We start from the raw sequence: 26,641 nt of genomic DNA, 5'->3' as shown, positions 1-26,641 counted from the left end.
CCCAGCTCCCCTGCCCAGGGCACACACAGCAGCCACTGTGGCAAGTTGGGCTTCAGTGCTCTGGGGGGTTGGAGCCATCCACTCCTGATGCTGGGATGGGATGAGGCAACTGGTGGGGACCAGGGAGGGTGAGATGCTGCTCTGATGCTTCCCCAAGGAAGCTCAACCTCACTCTTGAGATGCACAGAAAAGAGTAGTTCTTCTATTTAAAGCATCCTGTGTCCTTGCCCCAGAGGAGCACAGCGACAGCTATATTTGCTGGAGAGCTAGGAAAGGTTCTGCCAGTGCCCATGGTGGCCTGTTAGCCCTGAATTAGGATCCAATTAATTTATATTTATGAAGCAGAGGCTCTTCTAAAGCACTTTTATACTTAATTCTTCATTTTCTACCACCATGGGTGCACCCTGCAGCCTCCCCAGCACCGTGCAGGCCCATTACCCACGTCAGGACTTGCAGGAGTGGGTAGAAGGGGGTTTCTGTGGCTGTCCTTGAGGCTGCTTACCCAGAGCCTGCAGGAGTCAGTTTGAGAGCTGAAAACTGATGGTTAGTGGGAGGTGGGAGAGAGGGCTTTGGGCAGGAGCCAGGAGTCTGCCTGGGGCAGGCAGCATCTTGATGTGGGGACCAAGCCAGGCTAGGGCTGCAGGGCAGGGGAAGGCTGGGAAGGGGGGATTTAGAAGAGGAATTTGGGTGGTGAAAAGCACTGCCTGAGCTTCCAAGTCTGCTGCCACACCTGATGCTTGGCTGTAAATCTTTAAGGCTTTCTCCCCTTACCCATTGCCGTTTCGCTTTCTCCCTGGAATTTATGGGGAAAGGCTTTTTCCTTCTTTTGCCCCTGGGAAGGGGTGGGTAGAGCAAGGAAATAAAAGCCAAGCACTTAACTGCTCATGCTGGGCCACGAGGCCTCTCAGCACTTGCCAGAGCAGACAGCCCAGCCTCAGCCCCTTGGCGTGAAGCAAGGCTGGCCCCGACATTTGCCTCCCTACAGGGAGCCAGGAGGATGCTCATGCCCGTGGAGAAGTTCAGGATTTAGGGGTTTTCTTTCCCATTTTTTGGGATGCTTTGGGGAGTTTTTTGGCAGTTCTTAAATCATTAGTTTGAGTTTTGGTCACAAGCACAGAGAGATGGGGCATGGTGGCGCTGGTGGGCAGGAGCACTTGAAGACAGTGGCTGTTGGGCTGCAAGGTGGGGGATGTGGGGACCGTTCAGGGTGCGTCCTGGGGGCTGGGCTGGTGGTCCCAGCTGCCCAGAGCTGTGGGCATTGCTCCCAGACCTCCCATGATTGGCACACACACACATTCAACAGCTGCAGCCGTGTCACCCAATGTGACCTTCAGTGCCACTCCCAGGCACCCTCCATGCTGTCCTGCGTGCTGCACGTCACCTCCATACACCCTCCATGCCAGTCCTCTGCCAACCTGCATATCAGCCTATATGTCATGTCACCCCATACACTCCCATTCACCTTCCATGCCACCCTGATACCACCCTGCCTCACCCCCATGTACCCCTATATACACTTCACACCACCCTTGTGCACCCCCACACACCCTTCATGCCACCCCACATCACCTCTGAGAACCCCTGTTCCCTCTTCGTGCCCTTCCCCTCACCTCCATGCACCCCTGGGAACCCTCAATGCCACCCCAGACAGCCCTATACACGCTCTGTGCTGCTCTACACACCCCTAGACACCCTCCACACCATCTCCTGTGCCCCTATACACCCTCCATGTCACCCCAGACACTCCTATACACTCCCCAACCCACTCCAGATCCTTCTATACACCACCACAGCCCTGCCATCCTACACTTCCCTATACACCCTGCATCCCACCTCAGCCCCCCATACATCCCTATACACCCTGCATCCCACCCTATAGCCCCCATACATCCCTATACACCCTGCATCCCACCTCAGCCCCCCATACATCCCTATACACCCTGCATCCCACCTCAGCCCCCCATACATCCCCATACATCCTGCATCCCACCTCAGCCCCCCATACATCCCCATACACCCTGCATCCCACCTCAGCCCCCCATACATCCCTATACACCCTGCATCCCACCTCAGCCCCCCATACATCCCTATACACCCTGCATCCCACCTCAGCCCCCCATACATCCCCATACACCCTGCATCCCATCCTATAGCCCCCCATACATCCCTATACACCCTGCATCCCACCCTATAGCCCCCCATACATCCCTATACACCCTGCATCCCACCCTACAGCCCCCCATACATCCCTGTACACCCTGCATCCCACCTCAGCCCCCCATACATCCCCATACACCCTGCATCCCACCCTACAGCCCCCCATACATCCCTATACACCCTGCATCCCACCTCAGCCCCCCATACATCCCTATACACCCTGCATCCCACCTCAGCCCCCCATACATCCCTATACACCCTGCATCCCACCTCAGCCCCCCATACATCCCCATACACCCTGCATCCCACCCTATAGCCCCCCATACATCCCCATACACCGTGCATCCCATCCTATAGCCCCCCATACATCCCTATACACCCTGCATCCCACCCTATAGCCCCCCCATACATCCCTATACACCCTGCATCCCACCCTATAGCCCCCCATACATCCCCATACACCCTGCATCCCACCCTATAGCCCCCCATACATCCCTATACACCCTGCATCCCACTTCAGCCCCCCATACATCCCTATACACCCTGCATCCCACCTCAGCCCCCCATACATCCCCATACACCGTGCATCCCACCCTATAGCCGCTTACCTCCTCCATCCCACCCACCACACTGCCTATACACCCCTATGCCCCCTCCATCCCACCTCCCCGCATCCCCTGTGCACCTCTATACCCCCTATACACCCAGCAATCCCCGACAGCCCTCTCCCCGCTCTATCCTACACCCCCTACGCCCCCATCCCGCCGCTCGCCGCTAGGGGGCGCTGCCGCTCCCTCGCGGGGCCCCGCCCACCGCCCGACCTTCCCATCATGGCGTCTCGCGGCCGCGCCGCCGCCGCGCGGTGACGTCACAGCCGCCCGCGGGCCGGGGGCGGGGCCGGGGGCGGGGCCAGCGCGGTCTCCGCGGCCGAGGCCGGGCCGGGCGGGCGCGCGCGCGCGGCGGCGCCGTTGGCGGTGGCGACCGTACCGGGGTCTGAGGCGAGTTACGGGGCGGAGTAAGCCGGAGATCGACGGTATCGCGACGAGCGGACGGGCCCTTATGGCGGGGTTGCGTGGGGCCGTCGGTTGATCTTGGCGCCGCCGCCGCCACCACCACCGCCACCACCACCACCGCCGCCGCCGCCTGGGCGCGATGTCGAATCCCGGTACCCGCCGGAACGGTTCCAGCATCAAGATCCGCCTCACAGGTAACGGGGCGGCGGCGACCATACGTGTGTGTGTGTCCGACATCTCCTGGGGCCCGGTCTCCCCTCCGCTCACGCCGCCAGGCCGCCCCCTCCCCGGCCTGGCGGCGCGAGGGGAGGGGAGACCGGACCCAAGGAGGTCGAGGTGGGGGGAGCCGAGCTCGGATCGTCGCTTAACTTTTATCCGCCGTTTTTTCAGTCCTGTTTCCAGCTCCGTGGCCCGGCGGTGCTTCTTTTAATTCTTATTTATTTATATGTAATTGTTTTTCCTCCGCGATCCCCTCCCCCGCCGGTGAGGACTCCGCCGGCTGCTCTTGGTCTGACAATGGTTTTGCAGGGGTCTTTTCTTTCGAGGGAGAGAGAGGATTGTGCCTGTCTCTTGCCTCGCCTTACAGCAGGCCAAGGTACCCTGGCTTCTTTCTGAGGTCTCTTCTGTACTTTCCCCCATCGGGGGATCCCTGTGACAGCTCCCCTCCCCCGGTATCCTTCCCCTTCGTGGGGGTCTGTTCAGCATCTTCCCTGGGATGGGCTGCCACAGGGACACCCGCCTAACAAACCGAGGTACCCATACCCTGCTCCTTCCTGGGATCTATTGTGCACCTTCCCCATGGTGGGGTGATCATTGTGGTTTCCCCCTCCCAGCAACCCAGAGTACCTTGCTCCTTCCTGGGGTTTCTTCTGCAGCTTCCCAGTGGTGAGAGGTCCCTGTGTAATACAACCCCTATATACACAGACACTCCTCTAACAGGCCAGGCCACCCTGCCTCTTCCTGGGCGCTCTTCTGCAATCTTCCCCGGGGTTTCCAGGGCCACCTCTGCTGCAGAGTGGCTTCCAGCAAAGGCTTTCCTAATTTGCCTTGCTTCACTTTTGTTGATAACCCCCCCAAGCGTCCCATAAGCTGATGAGGAGAACTCAGTTACTAATGCGAAAACATGTGTTGAGTTGCTTTTAGGTTTTTTTTAGTGGATTGATTGGAGTGTTTTTCCTCCTTCCTTACAATTTGATCTCGCCTGGCAAATCCTGCATTCAACTTTTCAAGTACCTTCCCACAGAGAGAGGTGACACTAAAGGCAGTGTGTGTCCTGCCTCTTCACTAGGGTGCACACATATGGATAAGCCAATTTATGTGTGCCCTCAAAGATCTGGATTAAGTCTTCTGGAAGCTGCTCTGGTCAATGCCGAGACTGCTTCTTTAATGGGAAGAGACACGTTTCTGCTTCTTGAGGCTGCTGTGTGAATTATTTATAAATAATTTCCAATCCAGCCTTCCAAAGGCAACAGGTAGATGCTTGGAGATCCTCTGGCTGAAGAAGCCACCATGCTACTCCGGGTCACTGGCACTGACCTTATACAGACCAGTTTCTGTGGCTGCATAAAACATTGTCAAATAATGAGAAAATGGGGCTAGTTAAACTTCAGTTACAGGTTAACTTGCTTCTGGTGTGTAATGCAATCAATCAGAAGCAACCCTTCAAAAGAAATCCTGGTCTTCTTTTAATCCTTTTTTTTCCTTTGCTTCTGCACTGCTTGTGCTTTGGAAGACCAAAGTTTGTGAGGATAATGTAAATCTGAAAATCCTTTTCTGGAACGTGAGAAGGCTGAAAATATTTTTAGGTTGTATGGGTAATGTTTGATCTGAAATCAGTTTTGTGGTAATGGATACAAAATGTCAACTTGGTCATAAAATGCAAGCCAGTCAATAAAAATGTTGAAAGTTAAGTAACTTAGGCCATGGTCACAGCCTTTCCCCTGAGCTGGAGGATGCCGTTTAGATAACGGGGACAAGCTGTTTTTGTTTTAAAGGATGAGTGCTGCATCAAAGTGCTTTTTTCACTTTCAGCGTCCACTTGTCTTCTCTCCTAGCCGAGAACGTTTTCTGGAAGGGACTGAAGTTTCAGTGTGTTGAGCAACTTCATGGGTTATGTTTTTTTAAACTCTCCTTTTTTAACTGTATTGAAGAAGTTTCCTGCTTGTTCAAACACATCTTCTGTTTTTACAGGCAGGAAACCTGGGTGGTGTGACAAAAATTGCTGTATTTAATCAAGAAATAAATTGCTTTGGAAGAGGTTTAGCTTTAGAATTATTAGGCAGTGCTGCACTCTTGGCTGCACTGGGGACTACTGTGCTGACTTACCTGTTTCAGATAGCTGTAGCTAGCGTGGCTTTTGTTTTCTCATCTCTTTTGCTGCTGGGAGATTTGAGCAGATTTAAATCAAGACAGAGGGCCTCTTCTGTTATGATTTACAGCCTGCATTGTGTTTCCCGTGATTAGAAGCCATTTAGGTGTTGCACTATTGAAAATAGCTGTGTAAATACCACTCAGGGTGAGGATGCCTCTGAGGAGAGTCACTTTATAAATGGGAAGTGAACGCTGATAGAACCTTTCATGCATTTTTTAAAGGCTTTTTTTCCCCTTGTATATTGGATAGGTATTTGTATTAGCAGCGTGTTGGGATTTTTTTATGTGGTTGTATCTAAAAACTCTGGGTCCTTCGATGATTATCAGAATCTCTCTTCCAGCTTGTATGGGATGGTATCAGTCCTATCCCTATACAAATCATAATGAGGTAAAATGGGAAATAATGCATCCTGCTTAGAAATACTAAAAACCCAAACAGCAGCAAGTGAGCTGGATGGCAGGTTCAAATGACTTCAGATCTGGAACACACTAATCTTGTGTTGTATCTCAGTTTGTTCAAAAGCCCATCCCTCTTATTTCCTTTCCTGCTGATGGTGGTGTAGAGCCAGGAATATTCATGTCCTCGTCTCCTGAACTGCTTGGAGCAGTTCTAGGCAAAGTAAAGTGAAACTTATTGTTAAGTCCATGCCCTCTCTGTATCCGTATTGTCATCAGGGTAGGGCAATGGTGGCAGAATTACCAAACCAGGGATGTGAGTAATAAAGTGATCTTATGAGTGCAGACACTCAAAGAGCCAGCTCTGGTTCTGCTGGGTGAGGAAGGACAGGGGACATTGATTCAGCATGGGTCGTTTTTATTGATGTGCTTCTCTGAAACCTTTCTTTGCTGCTGCAGTCGCTGCTTTCTGGGGAGGTTCCAAAGGGTTCATCATCTCCAAGGCTTACACGTGTCTTGCTCATAGTGTTCCATCACCCAGTGAAAACTGCAGTCTCATTGTGCTGGGGATCAGAGATGTCCCTGTTCACATAGCTCACAGGTGGAGGTTGCAGATGGAATTGGAAAGACTGTGAAGAAGTGGACTAACCATACAACTTTTCTTCCAAAAATAACTGCAAGTTGTGTTCTGCCTTCACCAGTACTGGCTTTTTCAGCAGTGTCTCAGCTGAGGTGTTAGAAGCTGCCAGGTTTCTGGTACCGTTGTGGAACTGAGAAAAGATTGAGAAGGAAAAGGCATTAGTTGAAACTTTATGGATCCCTTCACAGATGGAGCAGGAATGGGGCAAGATCTTGTGTATGAGATCAGATGGCTATGTCGAGGGCTGATGGCAAAACCAATTTCTTTAACAGAAAAGCAGGAGTTGATGTAACAGGAGAATACAAATAGGTGTCTCCAAACATCTCACTTAACAAGGCTCGTGTACTTGGAAGAGTAAAAATGCCTTCTGCCTTGGGAGACCTGGGCTGGGAAGGTGCTGGGCTGGGGGAGGTGGTTTTGGATGCAGGCGAGAGCCCTCTTGGGTGGGAGGGGGAGGAAAGTGCGTGTTGGAAGCATTGAGGAGTGAGGAAGATGATGGGGAAGCAGGCGGTTTCTGTGAGGTGGGAGGATTTGTAAGTGACAAGTTTGATTCCTGTAGGAAAGGTGATGGTGTTCAGCAGTGGCAAAGAAAAGAGATGATGCAGACGAGTGTCCTGAATGCCACTTTCAGTTCACTGTAGTCGGCAAAGTTTAGGGAAGTCACATCCACAAAACCTGACCAGTTAGCTGGTAAACGGGTGGCTTCAGGTCTTTTTGCAGATATGCATTTGTAATTTAAGGAATACAGACAAGAAAACAATGACTTCAAGTAGAGAATAAGATATTACAGTACCTTAAGAGCAATGTTCACATGGGATTGTCATAAAGACGGAGGTTAAGATGTGTCACAAGTGCCACTATGTTTTGGATCCCTTTCACGACTGATGTCTTGATCAACGCAGCAAAGTTAACTGACCAATCAACAGCAACATGGATATTGGTGACTTGGACAGTTTTACATCCCACATTCAGAAACAATGACTGTCTGCATAGGCATCTCTATATCAGATGTCATAAATACTTCATCAGCTGTCTGTAGTTTTATGGGTGTACATTAGGAAGATTACAGGTGACAGGCTGGGAGTGTGGGAGCAAGGAGGCCGAGGTGGCTGCTCAGCCAGCACGCCCTGGCATTTGGAGTCTGACATTGAGCTAGTTTCGTGCGATGGGGAACATGGTGGGAAGTGGCAGTTCTGTAGCTCCAGATTTATTTTGCATGTTAGTCTGGGAGTGTGTCGAAATCTATGTCTCGTTATTTCCTTCTCAAAAGGATTTTCTCTACTCGGCATCTTCTAGGAGCGGGTCTCCTGGCTGTGGTTGGAGTGTGGGGCTGAAACTCGACACTGAGCCTCGCCGCAGATTTCCTGTGCAATGCTGAGCGAGACGCTTGATCCTCTTCTGCCTCCTTTCCCCATTTCTGTTATGAAGTAGTAGTGTTCTCATGAAGGTGAATTTGTGGTTGTTCAGAGGCCCTTGGATCTCCATCTTGGGGTGGAGACAGGGATGGCAAAGAGGCTTGGGACATAGAATTACGGGGACCTGAACACAAAAAATAGTCTTGCTTTGATGGGGGGAAGTGGCGAGGGTGGCCTTTGCAGCCAGCCAGCTGGCATCTTTGGGCTGCCGGAGTGGGAATCCAAAGAGCAGGCTTTTCCTCTGGGCAGGCTATGGGGAGCAAGTCTCTTTTTTTTTGTTTCTCCCAGTCAGTCAGAGCTGTGCCAGCACCATTGTCCTTGTGGAAGTAAATCAAAATCCAAAAGGAGTTTGTTTGACTATCCCCCTCAGGCAGGAAAAGTAGAAACAATAACTACTTTATTCCTAACTTGAAACTTTCTTTTCTCAAATTGAATGTCTTCATATAAAGCAATGCAATTTGGGATGTGTTACACGGTTATGTAGTGAGTCTTTCTTTTCTATTCCATACTACTCACCAGTTTAAGAAAATTTTCTCATCCGTTTCCCTAAATGGCTTTATCACATTTCTAAAAGTCTGTAGCATCACCCTTTCTGTTTGCATTGCAATATTAAGCATCAGTTCGAGGCTAAGCAGTCCTTCCAATTTCTCAGCGAGGAAGTCGATTTTCCACCACAATTTTATGTGTGCTGGGTAGCTGACCTCTTACTGACAGCAACTTGGAGAGTGCTAAAACTGCCACTGTAAATAAAGATAAATGAGCCCCCTTAGTTGTTTCTGCAGCTGGCCGGAGGTGTGCTTGGGGGGTCACAGAAGGAAGAAGTACTGTATGGAAATACCATCTGCACATGTATGTGCATGCATGTGTGTGTGTGTGCTTGGTGGGTCACAGAAGGAAAAAGTAATGTATGGAAATACCGTCTGCATGTGTGTGTTTGTGTGTGTTTTGTGGGTTTATCAGAATTGCTGCCTGACTTGAAGCAAGTCCAGTTGACACGTGTGAAGTTGGATTAATCTGGTTAGATTAGTTGCTGCTATTTATGGTTCTAAAGTTAACCACTCACTCAGCTGCCTTGTTGGTTTGGGCCACGTTGGTTGAGGTAGCATGACAGGGCAGAGTGGTTTGGAAAAGATGTGGGGAAATGGGCACACGTGACGTTTAAATGTGTACACAGCAGAGCTACTCATTTAAGACTTGAGTAAAGAGAATATTAAAAAAAACCCAAAGGGCTAGAAGAAACAGGTCCATCTGCCACCTTTTTTTCCCAAATTAGGAATTGAGTACTTTTTGTTGGATTTTTCCATCACTCTTCTTCTGGAAATGGTCAGAATATTACTGTGAAAAGGACCGAATTATGTAATATCATTGAAAGCTTTTACCTGTATTAGGGCTTTCATATTTTTAATGAAAACTGATGCAGATTTATTGTCTCAAGTGAAACAAGCTGCTACTGAAAATAGTTTTTTCTTTCCTATAAGAGCAGTTGCAGAGAGGGAAGGGAGTTGGTGAGGTCTTGATTCTCAAGACATTTGTTGACAACCACCACATAATTTTTGTTGCTGTGGATCTGTTTAGGTTTTTAGGATGTCTGTGTTGAGGTCTCGTGTGTAGTCCTAGATGCTCTTGCCAATGCCAGGATGCCTCCTCTTGTGACACTGTGGACAGCACTACAGTTGATTGACTTCGAGCTGTTTTATCCCTTGATATCACCTCACCTTCTTTAACATGTATACTGGAAAGCCTGAAGCTAAACATGCAGGTGGTTGATGTGGAACATTCGTGTTATGGCTGGTGGTGAGGAAGCTGCCTTGTGTTCTGATTGTCGTGTTTCAGGTGCTTACAAATGAGTTCCTGCATATGCTGCTGCAGTAACTCAAGATGCTGTCTCTTTGCTGGTCATCTCATCTCCATTGCCAAAAATTTGTCACCCACTCTAAGGAAACTGGCTGAAGAAAACCTGTGCTCGTAGCTTCCCCATGTAAGTCTAGCTCAAGAATTTAAAACAAGACGCTGGACTGAGGTACGTGTGTATGTCACCTTCTGCTGAGAGTTGATTTTGGAGAGAAAAACAGAAGAGAGAAGGCAGTGACTTCTGAAACAACAAAACAAGCTTTGCTAGAACTTGTTTATTAGCTTGCTTATTATTTACAAAAGATATATTAAAGTATTATGGTAATATAAGAAGAAACCTTCACATATGTTTGCTAAAGGAGAGTCAGTAGGCCCTTACCTGCTGCATGTTTTTAAACTTTATTTCACATCTCTCTGAAGGGAAATTCAGTAATTTCTGAGAGGGGATCCCCAGGGATATTTTTCTCTCTTTATCTCTTTGTGAAAGTCTTAAAATGCAATGAGAAGACATAGCAAAAATGAAAGCTTTTCTTCCAGCTCTTCTCTTAGGAACCAGCAACTACATTGGGAGTATTTGAGGTGTAGGAGCTGGATGATAAATCTGCTGGTCCTCTAGTTGAATTGGCAGAATAAGCATGCATGCTGTTTTAGAAAGAATCTCTCCACAGGGCTGTAATAGCTTGATGCCTTCCTCTTCAGTAAGTCATTTTTGTCAAGTTAAAGGCCAAAATTCAAACTGACTTGTTGTCAAGGACACTAAGCACAGCAGACAAAAATCCCCAAGGCTACCCAATTCACAGCATAGATAGATAAAGCTGGCAGAGCATGGCTTGCTCTTCTTCCCCTCCCCCATGAAAAATCCTCTTGCCTGGGTTTTTTTGAGGATATGGACACTATTATGCATGCTAATACAATTTAACAGAAAATATCTAAATGGAAGGTTTGTTTGTGGCTAAAACAATCAATTGTTGTTTGGGAGTAATGCAAAAATAATGCACAATCCCCCCTGTGACTGCATGGTGCTGCAGGCGGCTGGGCCGTTCCAGCTGTGCTCACCTCTGCCACAGCTGGAGGGGCTCCAGCACCGTGGCCTCATGAGCACCAGTCCACCAGTCCTTTACGTTGGCTGTTCTGTGATGAAGCGGTTCAGATGGGTTAAGCTCATAATCCTAAATCGTGCCGTTCTGGCTGTAAGAAACGATGGCAAATGCCGTGGAATGAGATGTTTGTAATAGCGGGTGATTTTACACTTTGGTTCCTGATTCTCTCGTGCAAATATACAGTGGCCCATTTAGCAATCCAGGGCAATGTCAAACCACTCATGTCTTCAGGTATTATTGACCACTTGAATATTCCAGGATTATTATGTGTCCCTGAATGTCTTCACTAAAGTGCAGCTGTAGCCATGGATGGTTTTTTGAGTAATAGTTGGGAATAGTTTCTTTCCCAACTGATCGTGAAGAAGTCCTGCTGAGGAAAAAAACCTTTCTCTTTCTTTCCTTTCTGGTGTTATCTTTTTCTTGCAGTGTTTTTTTGCTTTTACAGGTAGCCAATCGTAGGTAAAGTAATATTTTTGATAGGATGCAATCTCTTTTCCTCAAGTAGATGAGGTCATCTTCATCATTCAGTTTGTTCTTTGGAGTAAAGTGGTGTTTTTATATGGATGAATTAGGAGGAGTAGCATTTTCTTTGACCTTTTCATATGTTTGCATTTTTGTCTTCCATAAAAAGCTGCCTATTTCCTCTAATGGCTAGGCTATAATAAAATGCATGTGTTCTTATCAATTTAAAGTTTCCATCTCTTGTTTACTTCACAAAATGGCAAAATTAAATTTGTATGTGTTAAAACCTGTTCTTCTAGTTTTTCTCCCTACTTTCCAGGACACTATATTAAAAGCTCTCCTTCTTATTTCTCCCTTCAAATAAAGGTTAAAACCCCACTGAAGATAGTTGCCTTTTTGTTAATTCAAAGCAATATCTGACCAAATTCTCTTTTTTTTCATAGTTGTGACTTTTCTTCCTCACACCTTGAGTGTGATCTGTGTTGTATCCCCAAAGCAAACCTGACATTACAGCAGAAAATTCCATCCCAGTGGTCAATGTTCTTACATCTTCCAATACCTAGGATGTATGACCCAAAAAATGTATGGAAAAGGAAACGTCTTTGAAATGCACGTGCTCCATTTTCCTGAGGAGTAAAAGCAAAAAGCAAAAGTCCAGGCTGCATATGAAAGTTAACAATGATTGGATTGTGCAGTTGCTTTAATGGCATTTTTTGACTGCACAAGTGCAGACTGTAGAAAAGCAAGGAATTTCAGTTCGATTCAGACTTGCAGTGATTGATATATGTTCAGGGAAGCCTTGCAGCTGATGTGGTTTGTGTATTTTTCACACATGCAGACGTTTTTATGAGCATGGGGGAACTTTGGTTTAAACTCAGAATTACAATGCAAAGGTGTCAAATTCAACATGTCTTAAGTCTAATTAGCAGATGCCTCATTGTTGAAAAAGGCTTCTTTAGCATTAAAAGAAAGAATCTATTAGATTTGGTAATCTTTGGGTTTGGAATTGAGCAGGTGTATGTGAGCTGAAGGTCTGACATCAGCCTTTGAAAGAAAAATTGGATGAATTTTCTGGGCTCTTGAAAGGATATGTACTTCAGCATTATATATAGAAATGACAAGCACTATCTCTTGTATCTCTTTCTTAAAAACATCTGCAGACAGGTAATCATCACGCTAAGTACTACGATGGGCATGTTCATATTTCATGTGTCTGTAAACACTCTAGTAAACAACAGATCAGAGAGAACACGAATGTCTTGATGAAAAAAAACAATGCCTGAAGTGTTGGGGCTCTGAATTTGCAGAGAGCTTGTGCGTATCTCTTTTTTCATCTCCCAGCTGTTTTTTCATGAAGTATTTTTATGCTGTGATCTGCTAATGCACTTCACCCACTCCTAAAATGGTTTTTAACCAGAGTGAAAATACTTCTGCTGAGGTCCCCCTTTTGCAGGTGAGTGCTGAAATAAGGTGAAGCAGGTTAAAAGGCGTAAGTGGTGTCAGGCAGCTAGTAGGAAACAGTGAGAGACACAACTGTTCGAAACATGATGTGGGCCATCAGCCTTTGATGTCCTCGAGTCATTGTCTGATCAATGACTTTGTTCAACTTGATAGTCATGGGATGTAACTGAGGTGTGTGATGTAACCACACTCATGTTTAAATCTCTGGCCCTGCACCTTTTTCCAGAGATCCTATAATTCATTAAATAGTCCTACATTAACTTTGCTATTGTAAAAGCACAGGCTGTAGGAATAAATGTCTGGATCTTTGTATGACTGACTTCTGCATATTGTGCAGTAATTGGTTAAAACACAGTATGTTATACAGCTTATACACTGTAATAGGAGCACCTACATCTTTTATTCCTCCTTTCCAAGTCTTTTAGAAACGTTAATAGACTCCTTTTGAGCCATATTAATTAGATGTGTCTGTTACATGATAAATGAGCACAGGTATGAGAGTCAGTGGGACAGACTGACACCAGTGTGCAACCCCTAGACCTGCTTAGGGTAATGTCATCAGTTCCCATAATTGCACTGTCACCAGCTCTTAGTAGTAGTGCCTTTACATGGTCTAGAATGAGACTTAGGCAAACAAAAGAAACATGTAAATGGGAGCTTTTCTGTATTGTGTTCTTTGGTTTTCAAATGAAATACCTTCTCAGAGTTAAAGGTCTGTCTGTTACCAGGATAAATAATACTTCAGTATAATTCCACAGCTTTGGCTAGGGCTTGCAGTCACTGTAATTTGAAAAATTATTATTTTTTTGTTCAATCACAGAAGTAATTTGACTTGTCTACAAATAATGTTTTGATAAACTTCAATAGAAATTAGCAAACCAGCCATCAAACGGGATTTATAAAAAGTTGCTTGGGAAAATGTGTTGTAAGCAGTCTGCAATTCAAGGCATTTCCTTCGCAGGATGCTTATCAAGTCTGCATGTGCTACTTCCAAATTGAACTAGAGCATAGATGGGAACTATTTTTGATAGAAGAGGGAGAAAAAAGAAAATAAAGCCCAGTTGGAAAGTAGTACCTTTTTTTTTTTTTTTTTATCATTGCCTTAGGATGTAAATCCTACAAGTGTGCAGGGAGAAAACAGACTTTGAAACACCAGAAGGAAACAGATTAATCTGTGATGTTTGAGATGGTGCTGGTAGTGTAAACGTGTTTGAAATAATCATTGTAGGAGTGCTGAGTAAATATACTAGAAGCCTTTGGATAAACTGACTGCTCTTTTATGGTCTGTATACCAAGTAAAGACAAAATGTCCTGCTTGTTTCTGTGATGTTTCTTCACCAGGGAGGCTGTATCAGGCAGAGCAGCTGCCACTTTTAAGGATGCTCATGGTTCCAGATGTCGATGGAGAACTCTTTCTTTCTTTCTTTTTTATGATAGCAGCAACTAAAGACTGGTGCAGGAAGTCCCAGTTGTAGCTGCCAACCTCTTCTGGGATGCTGAAGTTAAGATGTTGCAAGACTAAGGGGCAAAGGATCCAGCAAATATTTTTGCAGGGATTTCTTTCAGTTTGGAAAGCTGATATTAATAATTTTTTTTTCCTGGGCTTTTGGTGGTTTCACAAATCAGCAGTGAAATCAGGGAAGCTGTCTGCAGATTTCAGGAGACGGTGCTGCCTTAGTTGACCATCAGGCTGACCATAAACTTATGGGACAAGCTTAATTTTCTTTCCAGACTAAAAAATTACCAGACTGAAAAAGGAATCACACCTGTCATTCTCCTGTAACTAATTTTTGGCTCTTCATCTGATTTCAGTTAAATTTGATAAGGGCAGAAATGCTAAGCATATCGAAGTCTCCAAGACTCATGGAGATGAGTAGCTTGGTAGAACAAATTCCCCCTCCTCTGGTCTGCTGGAGCAGCTGGAAGGGGCAAGGAGGGTTGCTCCTTCCCAGTCCCAGCTGTTTGGACAAGAGAAGTGGAAGGAGCAACCTGGGAGAGTAGGAGAGGAGCTCTGAGATAGAATAGGGAGGGGCTTATACATATTAAGTCCACCACACATCTATAGGTAAATCAGGCTTCATGAATTCATCTTATAGCAGCTTTCTAGTACCTAGGAGAAAGTTGGAGAGAGACTTTTTACAGGAGCATGTAGTGATAGGATAAGGGGTAATAGCTCCAAACTGAAAGAGGGGAGATTTAAATGTGGTGTAAAAAAGGAGTTCATCCTTGTGAGGATGGTGAGGCACAGGTTGCCCCAAAAGGTTTTGGCTGCCCCATGGCTGTCAGTGTTCAAGGCTAGGTTGGATGGGGGCTTTGTGCAACCTGGTCTGTGGAAGCTGCCCATAGACAGGCAGGGGGGTTGCAATGAAGTGATCTTTAATATCCCTTCCAACCTGAACCATTAAATGATTCTGTGAACTAAACTCTTAATTGCACAACCAGGCTGAGAGTGGTTTGGGTTTCCCCAACTCCCCAAGACCTTAACAGCGTTTTCTGAGGGAAGCATCCAGATTGCTCTATCAAGCACCTGTAATAACACTCTCTCTATGTTTGTTTTGACTTAAGGGGTTTGTTTTGCTTTTTAACCCAAATGAAACTGTGCATTAATTCCTTACACAAAGATTCATCTGCTTCCTGCGAGCGTGTCGCTTACAGCATCAGCTAGTGCATCAACCTCCTACTGGCGTTTTTTAATTAAAAGAAGAGCACTATCACTTCAAATTAGTGCCACATAGCTTATTTTAGTAAGGAACAAAATGGTGTTTAAAGCTTTTTCTCTTATGAAAATTGTTTTTATTAAATTTTGCTCTCTTTTGATTCTATCTAGTAGTTTGTCATTCAGTGCTTGGACAGTATCAGATTCCTAGGTGTGTATGTCCTGGTAGTGATATGAATGCAAATAAGAGGCTTCCTTTTAATATCTTGACTGTTTGATCAATAGGAATCGTGTTCTTAAAATAAACACCCAAAAGCATTGTGTTATTTTATGGTTCCCACAAAGCAAGCATTAGCCTGTCTTCAAGTGCATCCCCTGTGTTAAGAAGATAGTGAAGAGAGATTTCTGGGAGCTTCTGTGTTGTGAACTGTGAAAAGATGTTTTTTGTAATCCTGTTCAGTGAAACTGTTAGGCCTCCGTTACACTAAATTACTGTGAGAGTGAGTAATATATCCAGTGAGAGCTAGCACTAGTGAGAATTTTCCTCATACAGTGTTTCATTTCATCTGGTATATTAGCACTGTTAACCATCCATGCGAAATGTAGTGTACTGGATCTATTTCATCAATTGAAAATGGAGAGTAATCGTCTTAGGCTTTGACTGAACCATCTGTCCTCATATATTGTTTTTTCAGATATAAAATTTTGGACTTTGGATGTGTTAACGTAGTAGTTTGGTAAAGAACTCTTTGTTTAGAAGAACTTTCTTTGTATTTTGTTGCAGACTCCTGCAGCTGAATGGTGTCAGTTGCATAAAATCTGTGTCTGAATACGAAACACATACGTTAAGGTCGTATAGGAAAAGACATGGCATCTTCTCATTCAAGTTCCAGTTTATTTATAGAATGCCTTTGATCAGGGTATCTCAGAGCAGTAGTAGCCTTATAATTTATTGATGTTTTGGACACTGACATTTTGTACAAGAGAATAGCTAACAGTTACTGTTTCAGGCAAAGTGATGAATGTATAATGTTGAGAAAATTGTAACCAAATACCCCAGTCAGAATAATGCACTAAACTAAACATTTTCATCAAGATCCCAGCCTTTGTGACTGCAGATTCCCTTGGAATTAGAAAGGGGATTTCCTTTACTGAGTACCTTGCAAGTAGTTCCTAAAAATTGCCCAGGGCTGAAGGTACACAGATTGCTCTGAAGCCACTGTTCAGAACCTGCCTTTACAATGAAAGCTTTTTTTTTTTTTTTTAAATTTAAAAAACCCCAACAACTTTGCTAGAATGTTACATGCATGGTTTCATTCTGAACTCTATTTTTATTTTGCTCTCTTAAGCCAGTCTGTAACTAAAACATTCCTAGCATCTTTTGGCTGGAGATTTAGTCAAGGACGTTCTTCATCCTGCTTCCAAGAAGATAGTTCCAACGTTTCTTGAAGCTGCTCCAAAAGAAATTTCCTTCCATAGTGGGTATGATGACAATGAGGGAAGTCGCTGCTTATGGTCCAAAGGCTTAGGGACAGCCTCTTCTTGTGCCCTGCCATGCTTATTCTGGATACAAATTGAAATAGTTAACATGGCTAGATGGTACAAAATAAAGCTTGGATTCACTCTGTAGCTGTGATGTTACTTCTGCCTGAGCTCACTCAACTCAAGACTTGGTTGTTAGCAGAATAATGTGGATATATGTTTTACGGACAAGGAAGAAAGGAACTGTGTCAATGTCCATAGGTGACAGACTTCCCTCCCCACCTTCCAACTGAATCAAAGGGTATTTGCCGTTGCAGATTGGGGTTTTTTCTTGCTCAACTGTAGACTGACTCTGACCAGGCTGTTTGTTTTGTTGTTCATCCCTGGTGACTGTCAGTAGCACTGGGCTGAATAAACAGAGACTATTGATCAAATTTGAAGTCATTAACTTGGCAGTTTAAATAGATGGTGTCCTATATAATTAGAACAAGGGAGTAACACATAGGCTGATACAGCTTTATTCGGAATAAAAGCCTTCTTTTCATGAAATCTTGTTTGGTACTATTCAGCTCTGAGTTTTGTGCCTCCTGTAGGTCACACGAGAATTAGACATTTTGTTTAAAATACCCAAAGCAAAGGGGATGGCTTTGCTTGTGTAAGAGAACGATGACACTGATATAACATGGATCTTCTGACCTTTGATACTAATTGGGAATTGTATTTGGAGGGGGGGGGGGGGGGGGGTGCTAACCTGAGGTTACTGGTTAACCACATCCAGCCAGAGCATGTCTTTGGGAGGAATTACCGCTCAGCACTGCCTTCCATCTCCACGCCAGCAGCATTCCTTCCAGCTCTGTGGCAGGAGTGGTTTTTGATTGTCCATCTCACTGCTGCTCAGCTGGGAGAAACACATGCCTGTTACATCTGGATGTTTACACTCAAACACAACGGGTGATTAATTATTTCTGAAGGAAGACGTTTCCTATTAGTGGCTGCCGTTGTGTGATGTGCATGTCAGCCTTCTAAAGCATTTTCACATTCTAGACGGAGCATGGCCCTAAGAGACGTATTTTGCTGTCTGTGTGCTGGACTCCTTGAAGATCCGTTACAGACGACCGGCAGCGTGGTGTGAATGCCCCGGCAAGGAGCAGTGATAATCTCCTTAATATATGTGCAGCGTGTGCCTGCAGACAGCCCAGTGCTCCTGAGTCACACTGCTGCCAGTCCCTGGAGAGCGTGCAAATTCAGCAGTAGGATGCACACGTATTGACCCACATTTCCTCAGGCAGAGCAGTAGTCACGTGCGTCTCATTGCTTGGAAATCAGATGAGAACTGATGTAACTTGGTTCATCGAGCATTTGCATGACCTGAGCAGGAGTGCTTTTAGGGATTTACCACTTGTGTGACTAATATGTGATTAGGTGGACTGTAGAGAGGGTGTGCATGTGCTTCTTGTAGACAAGACTTCCCGTATAACAATGGCAGCATCAAAACACGCTCCTATACATCATTCTCTTACTGTAGCTCTTAAATAGAACCAGTTATTAAATCATTTTTTTTAAAAAAACTTTCATACTAGGAAAGTTTGATACATAGGCATGTTTTTTCCTGCAACAGATGGATAACTGTCATATAGGAGAAAATAGTGATTCTGTTGAAAGAACAAAAGTAGGTGAATGTATGATAAAAGGTTTGGCTTCCTACAGCTATTAATATTGCTGTAATTGCAGCCTTTTCTTTGAAACCTTGTTTCTGTCCTGTTCTCCTTTCCTCTCTGCCACAACTTCCATATTCCTGCACACGGAGAGGCACCCCCGCTCCTTCCCCATGATCTGGGGCCACTGCTGTCACCTCCCACTCCCCACTACTGGCACGGGGCCCAGGCTACCAAACTGAGACAAGCTTATTGACTGGCAGGGATCCAGCCTCACTGCTCACCTTTTACCATCAGTGCCCTTCACAAATACAGGCACAGGTTTGGTGCTTCCTCTGTTTTCATTTGTAAATAAAGAAGGTTTAAGTTGAGCTCTCTGAAGAAATGGGGAAAAAAAAAACCTGCCTAAAGAAAGTGCAGAGCAATTTGCAACATCTTGGGCAGATTCTAAGGGATTATAACAGGCTGAATAATCATGAAACAAATTATTGACAATTTTAGAGTTGAACATTTCTAGGAATTAAGAACAATATTCTAAACCAGCTGATGGACTATGCTTAAAACCTGAAGCAATGCCAGGAATTCGATTTGGGCCAACACATTTTTTATTTACTCTTCATAAATTTAAACTTTGCACCTTTATTTTAGCTTTTTGTAGCTAAGCATTTCATCAGTCTGAATTATTTTTTAAATTTAACTGGGCAGTCAAGCTGTCGTTTTCCCAGCTTTTCACATGTGCCTTTTGAATTGTCTGGAGCCTCATGATTAGAATTTGAATATAAAATGGGAATGAAGACAAAAACAGATGCCTGGCTGTATTTTGCCCAATGTTAGTACACATTTGCTGTAACAGGCTTGTGGTTCCTGCTGAACAGCAGTCTGAGGGTGGCTGTTGCAGGGGCAGTCCTCCTCTGGACTAGTCATGGAGTGGTTATGCCCCTACTAATGACCCAGCTCAGTCCAGCTGAAAGGACTCAGAAGAAATACTAGATGGTGCTTTACGTGAAACCCTGCTCCGTTCCCAACACATGTTGTCAGTTATGCAGGACGAATAAAACTTCTCGCCTCCCTTTTAGTACAGATTTGCTACAACAAGGTATCCAGGTGGTGTTTTGAATAAATCTGTGGTGGGATTTTTGCAGTAATACCTTTATTTGACTTGAGTATTTTAAAACCAATCCAGTTCTTCAATTTCACTAATCTCTACTGTTCTGTATTGACACTAGCTGAAACCTGGCAAAAGAATGGAGGTTAAAATTGTTCCCCAAACGTTACATGTACAAGAGCTGGTAACAAGATGGTCACCAAGAAGAGAACCAGCAGAACGTTTTAATTCCATATAGTGTGGGTAAATCCTGCACTTTTCCCCACAAGACAAGAAAAGCATTTATATCTCAGTACTAAGATCCAAGTTAGGATCAAAACTTCATTTATTATGGTCTACTAGACTATGTCACTTCTTTCCAGCACCAACTTGATCTTGATGATCTATATCTTTGTTATTCTCAGGTTGATAAGGACAACCCAGGGAGATGAAAAAACTACTTCTGAATGAATTCTAGCCAGTTCAATTTTTGGCTATTCATTCGCTAAGTAGCCTAGAACAAAATGAACTCATTGCTCTAGGCTTCTGCACACTGTTAACTCTTCACTGAATATTGACTTTCACTGCCCTGATTTTAAAATCTGAACTCACTTGGTCTGTTCAGAAAATACTACTCCATTGCATCTGTTTGTTACGCTTACCACAAAATGAACAACAGATTTGCAAATTAGGAAGGCAAAAATTGTAGGGACGTGAAGTTGCTTTGACAGTGAGTCCCATGGTTTGAAAAGCTTTTTATGACAAGAATTGAGGCTTTTTATGTTTCCAAACATGACAAAAACCACTCAGATTACCTCAATTAAAATACGAGCATAGAAAACAACTCCATTTTCTAGAAATTAGGTAAAGCTTGTAAGTCATTCGTTAACACGGGATATGTGACTTTAAAGGAATGATACAGCATTGATGCCTTGCTGGAAAGAAAGAATGCTTTTCATTTACCTGCAAAAAAAATTGGTGTGTTGACTGCACCTCTTGAAAAGTCATCCAGGACCTGTTGGAATTTGTTCTGGCAGCAGTTACTGAAGTTGTTAGTAACCTTGGGTGCTTGGTGTTACCCTTTGCAGGAGATTTCTAGCAACTGCTTGTTACAAAGTTGTCCATTTATTAAAGAAATGCGAAACGTCTCTGAGTTTTACTAAAAAGGTTGAAACCCAGTGCACTTTTTTTTTGCCTGAAGTACATCCTTTTGATGTATGTAATATTCCACAGGATAAACTGCTTTTTTCTGTGGAATTTCTGTATCCAAGATTCTTCACCGGAATGTTTTCAGAATGAACGAAGAAATCGTGTGACCAGAAATATCGTGGCCATGGTGTTAATCAGTGTTTTGTACACTTAACAGCGTCTTTTAAAAACTACTCTGGCAAAAATTATTTCTTCTTATCTTCAATGTTTTTAAAGATTTTTGGTTTTTCATTTTGCTGTCAGTTGGTATCAACATCAGCAGCATCCTGGATCTCCTAAGCAATTCTCTTGCAAGCTTCTTGTTCTTGCTTCACAGCGCAGCATTTGTTTAGCACTGAGTTGAGCACTCCTGCTTTGACTAGAGCCAAACCTGTATATTTAGTTTTAAGGCAATGTTCCATGTGAGTTGTTTAACTAAAATTCTTGTACTGATACATTTAAGCCCTCATGGGATGAACTAATAGTTTACATAGTTTACAGCTTTCACATAGCTTAACGCCATTCATTTTTTAAATAACAATGGTTTTGCTTTTAAGCAATCTCCTTAGTGCTCGATGAAAACCAGGCATTAATTTTGTTTATTAAAATACCCTCTTTGGAAAAATTTGTTCTGTAAAATTGATTTTCTACCTTTAAGATCTCAATGAAGCAAAAGACACGTTCTGTCTGGAAAAACAAACCTCAGTTCTTAAACTGAGATTGCGAATGTGTTAAATTGCATTTGGTTTTCCTCCTTTACAATAGTGTTTAACATTAAAATTGTTTTGTTGAAATGGTGACACTACCTGTATGTGAGGAGCTGTAAACACCAGCCACTCTTTGGAGATAGAAAACATATGGTTTAGGTTTTAAACTGAAAAATATGCTTAATTTTAGCTTGGAAGTTTTACACCTTTTACTGTTTGACAGAAATTCAGTGTTTCTGTTGAAATGTTGCTTGGCTCTATCTAGTCAAACTTTGCCAAGATTTTCAGTACTGAGGTTTCTGCTTTCACAGGTTTTACGTGTTTTGCAGTGGAAGCTCAGTCTTTTTTTTGTCCTTTTGCAAAACAGGCAGATACTTCGGGCAAGACGAGATGTGTATGAAGAGAGCTGGAGATAATACTGGGTTAGAAAGTACAAAAGTTGTGTATTCTGTTCCTAATCATTTGAAAAATGTGGACAGGACCCCAAGGCTGGATCTGGTTTAATTGGTCTGATTGCTTGGGCTTTCTGCTAATTCTAGGTGTCTGATAAGCATCAGCAACTGTGTTGCTTCTGGTTTTGCTCTCTTGTTCTGTACTTTTTCCTCCTTTATAAAACAACAGAGAGCAATCGTGCAGGTTTTCCTCCTGGACTTAGGAAATGAATGTCTTGTAAAAGTTCTAAATCCATTAATTGGATGGTGTTTGGGGGAAGGGAAGTTGCTGTTAATACAGAAATGTGCTTGTAACTTGAGACTCACAAACTGGTTATAAAACATATAGTTGTAGTGGTGCTATGGGTAGCCCCATTGAGGATACCTGGGAAGAAGGAGAATCTAAATTTATGTGGTTTATAGTGAAATAATATTTATTGGAAAAGCCTTTTATGTATTTGAATTAGTAAGCAAATGATCACCTGCACAGGAGAGTCCTTATAAGCTGTTTCTTGGTAATGAAAAGAAGGTGTTTAATGCTTTCTACTTGTAACTCACAAAAGTGGAGATCAGAGGCATGTGAAATTAAACACACCTAAATGAAATGCTGACTGAGCAGCAGACTGTGCTGCACAGGGGCTCTCATTCTCCGTTACAGCAATGTCAACTATTTCATAGGTAATGTCTGCCTAAGTATTCAGGGTGGGGTTATTTAGTGCTTTTTTTCTATATTTGATTAGTATTTCACTGTGATTTGTCTACTATTTTCCAGAAAAAGAAATCTAAAGAGCTGGGCAGTGTTTCTAGAAAGGACCTTTTATTTACTGGGAATATGGGAACTTGATCCCCAGCTCTGCCTGAGACCTACTGGGAGCACCATTTGGTTGAGTAGATGGTCCTGTTAAGTATTGACATTTGTAGAGATTTTAAAAGGTGCTTTGAAAGCTCCCAAGTGTTAAAAGTACGAAATATTTTTGGCAATCTTTGTAAAATTCAGTTTGGAATCTGAGTTATGAGTGCATGTGGGTGGAGGAACATGTTTTTCATGCTTTAGGAATTTTTTTCCAGATGCTTTTTCAGTGCTTGAGTAACTATAAAAGCTAAGTATTAACACTTCAGCATGGATTTATTCCTTAGTTTTAATATAATTTAAGAGAACTGGGCTACATACCTTCGTGGCATGTTTTTAAGCTTTATTATGGCGACGATGTCACACAGCACACGTCAGTGTCTCTTTCAAAATGTAAGGACAAGTATGTGCAAGCCATGCAGATAAGCCTATCTTGATAGACACTACTTGCTTGAAAATACAAATTATTCAATGCAAGCCCATGTGGCTGGAGATACGGGAGATGTAAGGGAAGAAATACAGAATTATGTCGATCCCAGTAACTTGCACAATGAAGCGTGGAGCAAATGTAAAATGCCACTTTGTATTTCCAGTAGGAATTTTGTCATTGAAATTGTTTTGTTTCACTGTCAGCCAAGAGACTGTATTTGGCCTGAGAATGGGGTATTATTCTGTGTGGTTTTTACAGAAATTTTGAGAGCTTTCCAGATATTTCTGTTTCTTACTAGAGTATACGGAGGCTGACACTATAGCTGAAGCCTGACTATATGTTTCCAAAGGGCTGGGAGACTCTTTGTGGACACTTTTAACAAAGGAAAAACTTGACTGAATTTAGTAAATCTCTCTCTAAAAAAATATTATTCTGCTTGGCTGTGGTTCTGGCAGATGTGTTGATGGGGGTGAAGGACTAAGCTTTAAAAACCATAAGGTGGATATGAACGACTTTTATGTTCTGCTAACATTTTGTCTGATCAATAAGGCACTTTTTTGCAAATGGCAGTCTCTGGCTGTAAAATGGCTATACTAATGACTGACTTACCTCTTAAATTCCAGTTCTCAAAGAAAGTAGTTGTGCTTTGAAAGTGTTGGGAGGCAGGATGATGAGGGAGGACGGTGCTTCAAGGGCATCTTCTTGATGGCAGAGGAAGTTTCACCAGTTGTTGCCTTACTCTGACCCATGTGTCTCCAGCTCTGTTTCTTATGGCCGAGAGGACACCATAGGGCCAAGAAGAGTAAGTAGCTGAAGATGGTGAAGCAGCAATTTATGAAAGTTTTCCTCTAAACATAAATTTTAAACCAACCAAAAAGTGCCACTAAAAATACAATTTGAGTGAGAAATAGGAATTTAATGTAGCTGAAATTTGCCTTGTGGTGTACATGAGTAAATAAATCCCATGGGCAGCTTCTGCTTTCAGAGCTGAGGCTGGGGTGAAGGCATGTCTGTAAGACTCGAGCAGTCAGGGATGCTTGGGGTTTGTGTCTAGCTAGGAAGTAGGAGGCTGTGTGTAGAGTATGAGAAGGTTCTTTTCCTTAATTAGAGGAAAGCTAAGCAAAGTTGTAAGAAAACTGATGTAATAGCTAGGATTTATTGAAAGATTTAATCTGGGAGGTAGCCTTTCTCTCAGGCATTTGTTATGGGTGAGCTGAGGGGGATGAAGAGAAAAGTTAGGATGAGGGATAATTGGAAATGCTTATTTCTACCTCTCTGATTTATGTGCTTTTCTCTGATTCTGTACATCAGCGTTAGTTCAGCTTCCTATTGATCTTGGGTTTTTATCTCTGCAAAGTTCTTTAGCTAATTCCATAACTCCTAGTGTTTGTCCAAGTTTTACATCTCGGTTAATTCCTAAACATTCTTTACTGGTCTTCAGTTGCATGCAGACTTGGTTAACTAGAAATTTAATGAGTTTTGTTCTTGTTCTTCCAATAATCCTATGCAGTTTTTTAGTACTGAAGACTTATTGTTGGTCAGTGCTGGGAAGGATTTTTCAATTTCAGTAATTCTTAGGAACCCTGGAGATGAAACTCTTCTGTTTTGTCAACTTCGTATTGTTTCCACTAGGAGGACTGACTCTTGTTCATGATAGGTTTCTGCTTAGGTAGGATGGAATTTTGATTCCTGGCTAAGCAGATACATTAATGACATGTTAATAGACTAATAAAAATGACTTTTTCTGTGTGTGTGTTTTTTTTGAAGATCTCTTTAAAGTTGTCTAGTGTTTGCAACTGGCTACACGAAGCCAAGTTCCAACCCACGAGAAAAGCATGCCTTGAAAAGAGGCTTTGATTTTTACTGCAGCCTACACAAAAGGGCCGCAAAAAGGCTTCGTGTATCAAATCTTTAGTAACTCTTTGAGAATTGAGGTTTTTTTTTTTCATGAAGCATTGCTTTAATCTGGTTGTCAAGATCTGTTCTAGCATGAGTTCAGGCAGAGTCTTCCAGTGTCAGGGAGTGATGTACACCAGTCCTGAAGGGACTTGGGGGTTTTTTGGTTGGCTTACATGTCAGATTGCAAATCTCCTTGGTACCACAATGCTAAGATTGTTAGTGAAGGTCAGTCAGTGTACAAGTCTGTATAACATTAGTTCTGTACATCTAATTGGTTTTTCTGGTAAATGTAAGGGAAGCCTTGAGTTTTGTTTATCTTCTTCTGCGTGCTGGGCGCTGCAGTGCTTCTGAGTCAGTTACTGGGAAGTTGAAGCAGTTGAGGATTTATGTAGTTCAGTCTCAAGCAGATGAAGCAAAAGGCCAAAAGTATTCCTAAAGCAAACAAAAAGAGGACTGGAATAGAAACCTTGGCCTTTGTGGTGACAATTTAAACTCCCATTTGTGAATAAAGCGGTATATTTCAATTCAGTGATGTGGCTAGCTGTAAGGAAACTCTTTTTACACACTTGATGCCGTGAGACATCTTTCCTTTCCCATTACACCCTTTCTCTTGCACCCAACCAAATATAACTGATTGTCACCCTTAAAAAAACACAGAACACTTAAAAACTTTACTGAGTTGCCTAGTAGTAGAAATAAAACCAGCCATTTATCTGCACTGAAATCTCGTTTAAAGTTATGTGCAGAGAATAGGAACAGTAAGCAGAGTCATTTGTAAAGGCAGTTCAGAAGGGATGGCTGGTGGTATTCAGAGTATTTGCCACAAAATCCGCCAAACTGTTTGGGCAAGACGTGATTTCTCATAACTGATTCAGCAAAGATTGTAATTGTGAGCCACAGCACTTTGGGGCATTAGAGCAGCATGTGCTAAATAACTGATCTTTGCTTTATTCTCTTTTTTGGAGGCTTTGTTTCTTTTTCAATGCTTTAAGTACACTACTTTTGCTGTGTGGCCTTCTGAACGTGTTTTTTCAGAATGGGGAATTTTTGCTGTGGAATGCAGCCTGTAAGCTGGTGTGCATGGGGAGCTGTCCTGCTGTTGTAGAGCTGGAGCAACACTACCTCTAACATAGGTTACCAGCTTCACAGGTCAAAAGCTAGACAGACTCTCAGGCATTAGGGGAGATATTTCCATTACTTGGATGCATCAAATTTGGCCTGCTTTGAGGCCTTTTTTAATTGTATGCAGTAACAGTAATTTAATTTTATGTCAAGATGTTTATTACTCTCTCCTCCAAAGTCTCATTGTTCTTCTTTGCTTTTTGCAGATATCTTAAAACAAACTGAACTGTGATGCTTTTAATGATTATGCTGTGTATCTGTATGATTAAAGG

General features: G+C 43.4%; 1 protein-coding gene across 4 annotated transcripts in view; it reads left to right on the top strand.

The window, feature by feature from the left end:
- The first annotated feature begins 3,090 nt into the window (after positions 1-3,090).
- SMURF1 (SMAD specific E3 ubiquitin protein ligase 1) overlaps positions 3,091-26,641 on the top strand; it is a 46,999-nt gene continuing 23,448 nt past the window's right edge. For all 4 annotated transcript variants that reach the window (XM_061992533.1, XM_061992532.1, XM_061992531.1 and 1 more), the window contains exon 1: positions 3,091-3,364. In XM_061992533.1, coding sequence (XP_061848517.1) covers positions 3,310-3,364 — 55 coding nt within the window. In that variant the 5' untranslated portion in view covers positions 3,091-3,309. The remainder of the gene's footprint in view (positions 3,365-26,641) is intronic.

The sequence above is a fragment of the Colius striatus genome, chromosome 3, assembly GCF_028858725.1.
Source record: "Colius striatus isolate bColStr4 chromosome 3, bColStr4.1.hap1, whole genome shotgun sequence".
NCBI lineage: Eukaryota > Metazoa > Chordata > Aves > Coliiformes > Coliidae > Colius > Colius striatus.
The sequence above is the reverse complement of the archived record's forward strand: the minus strand, read 5'-3'. Positions and strand labels throughout refer to the sequence as shown.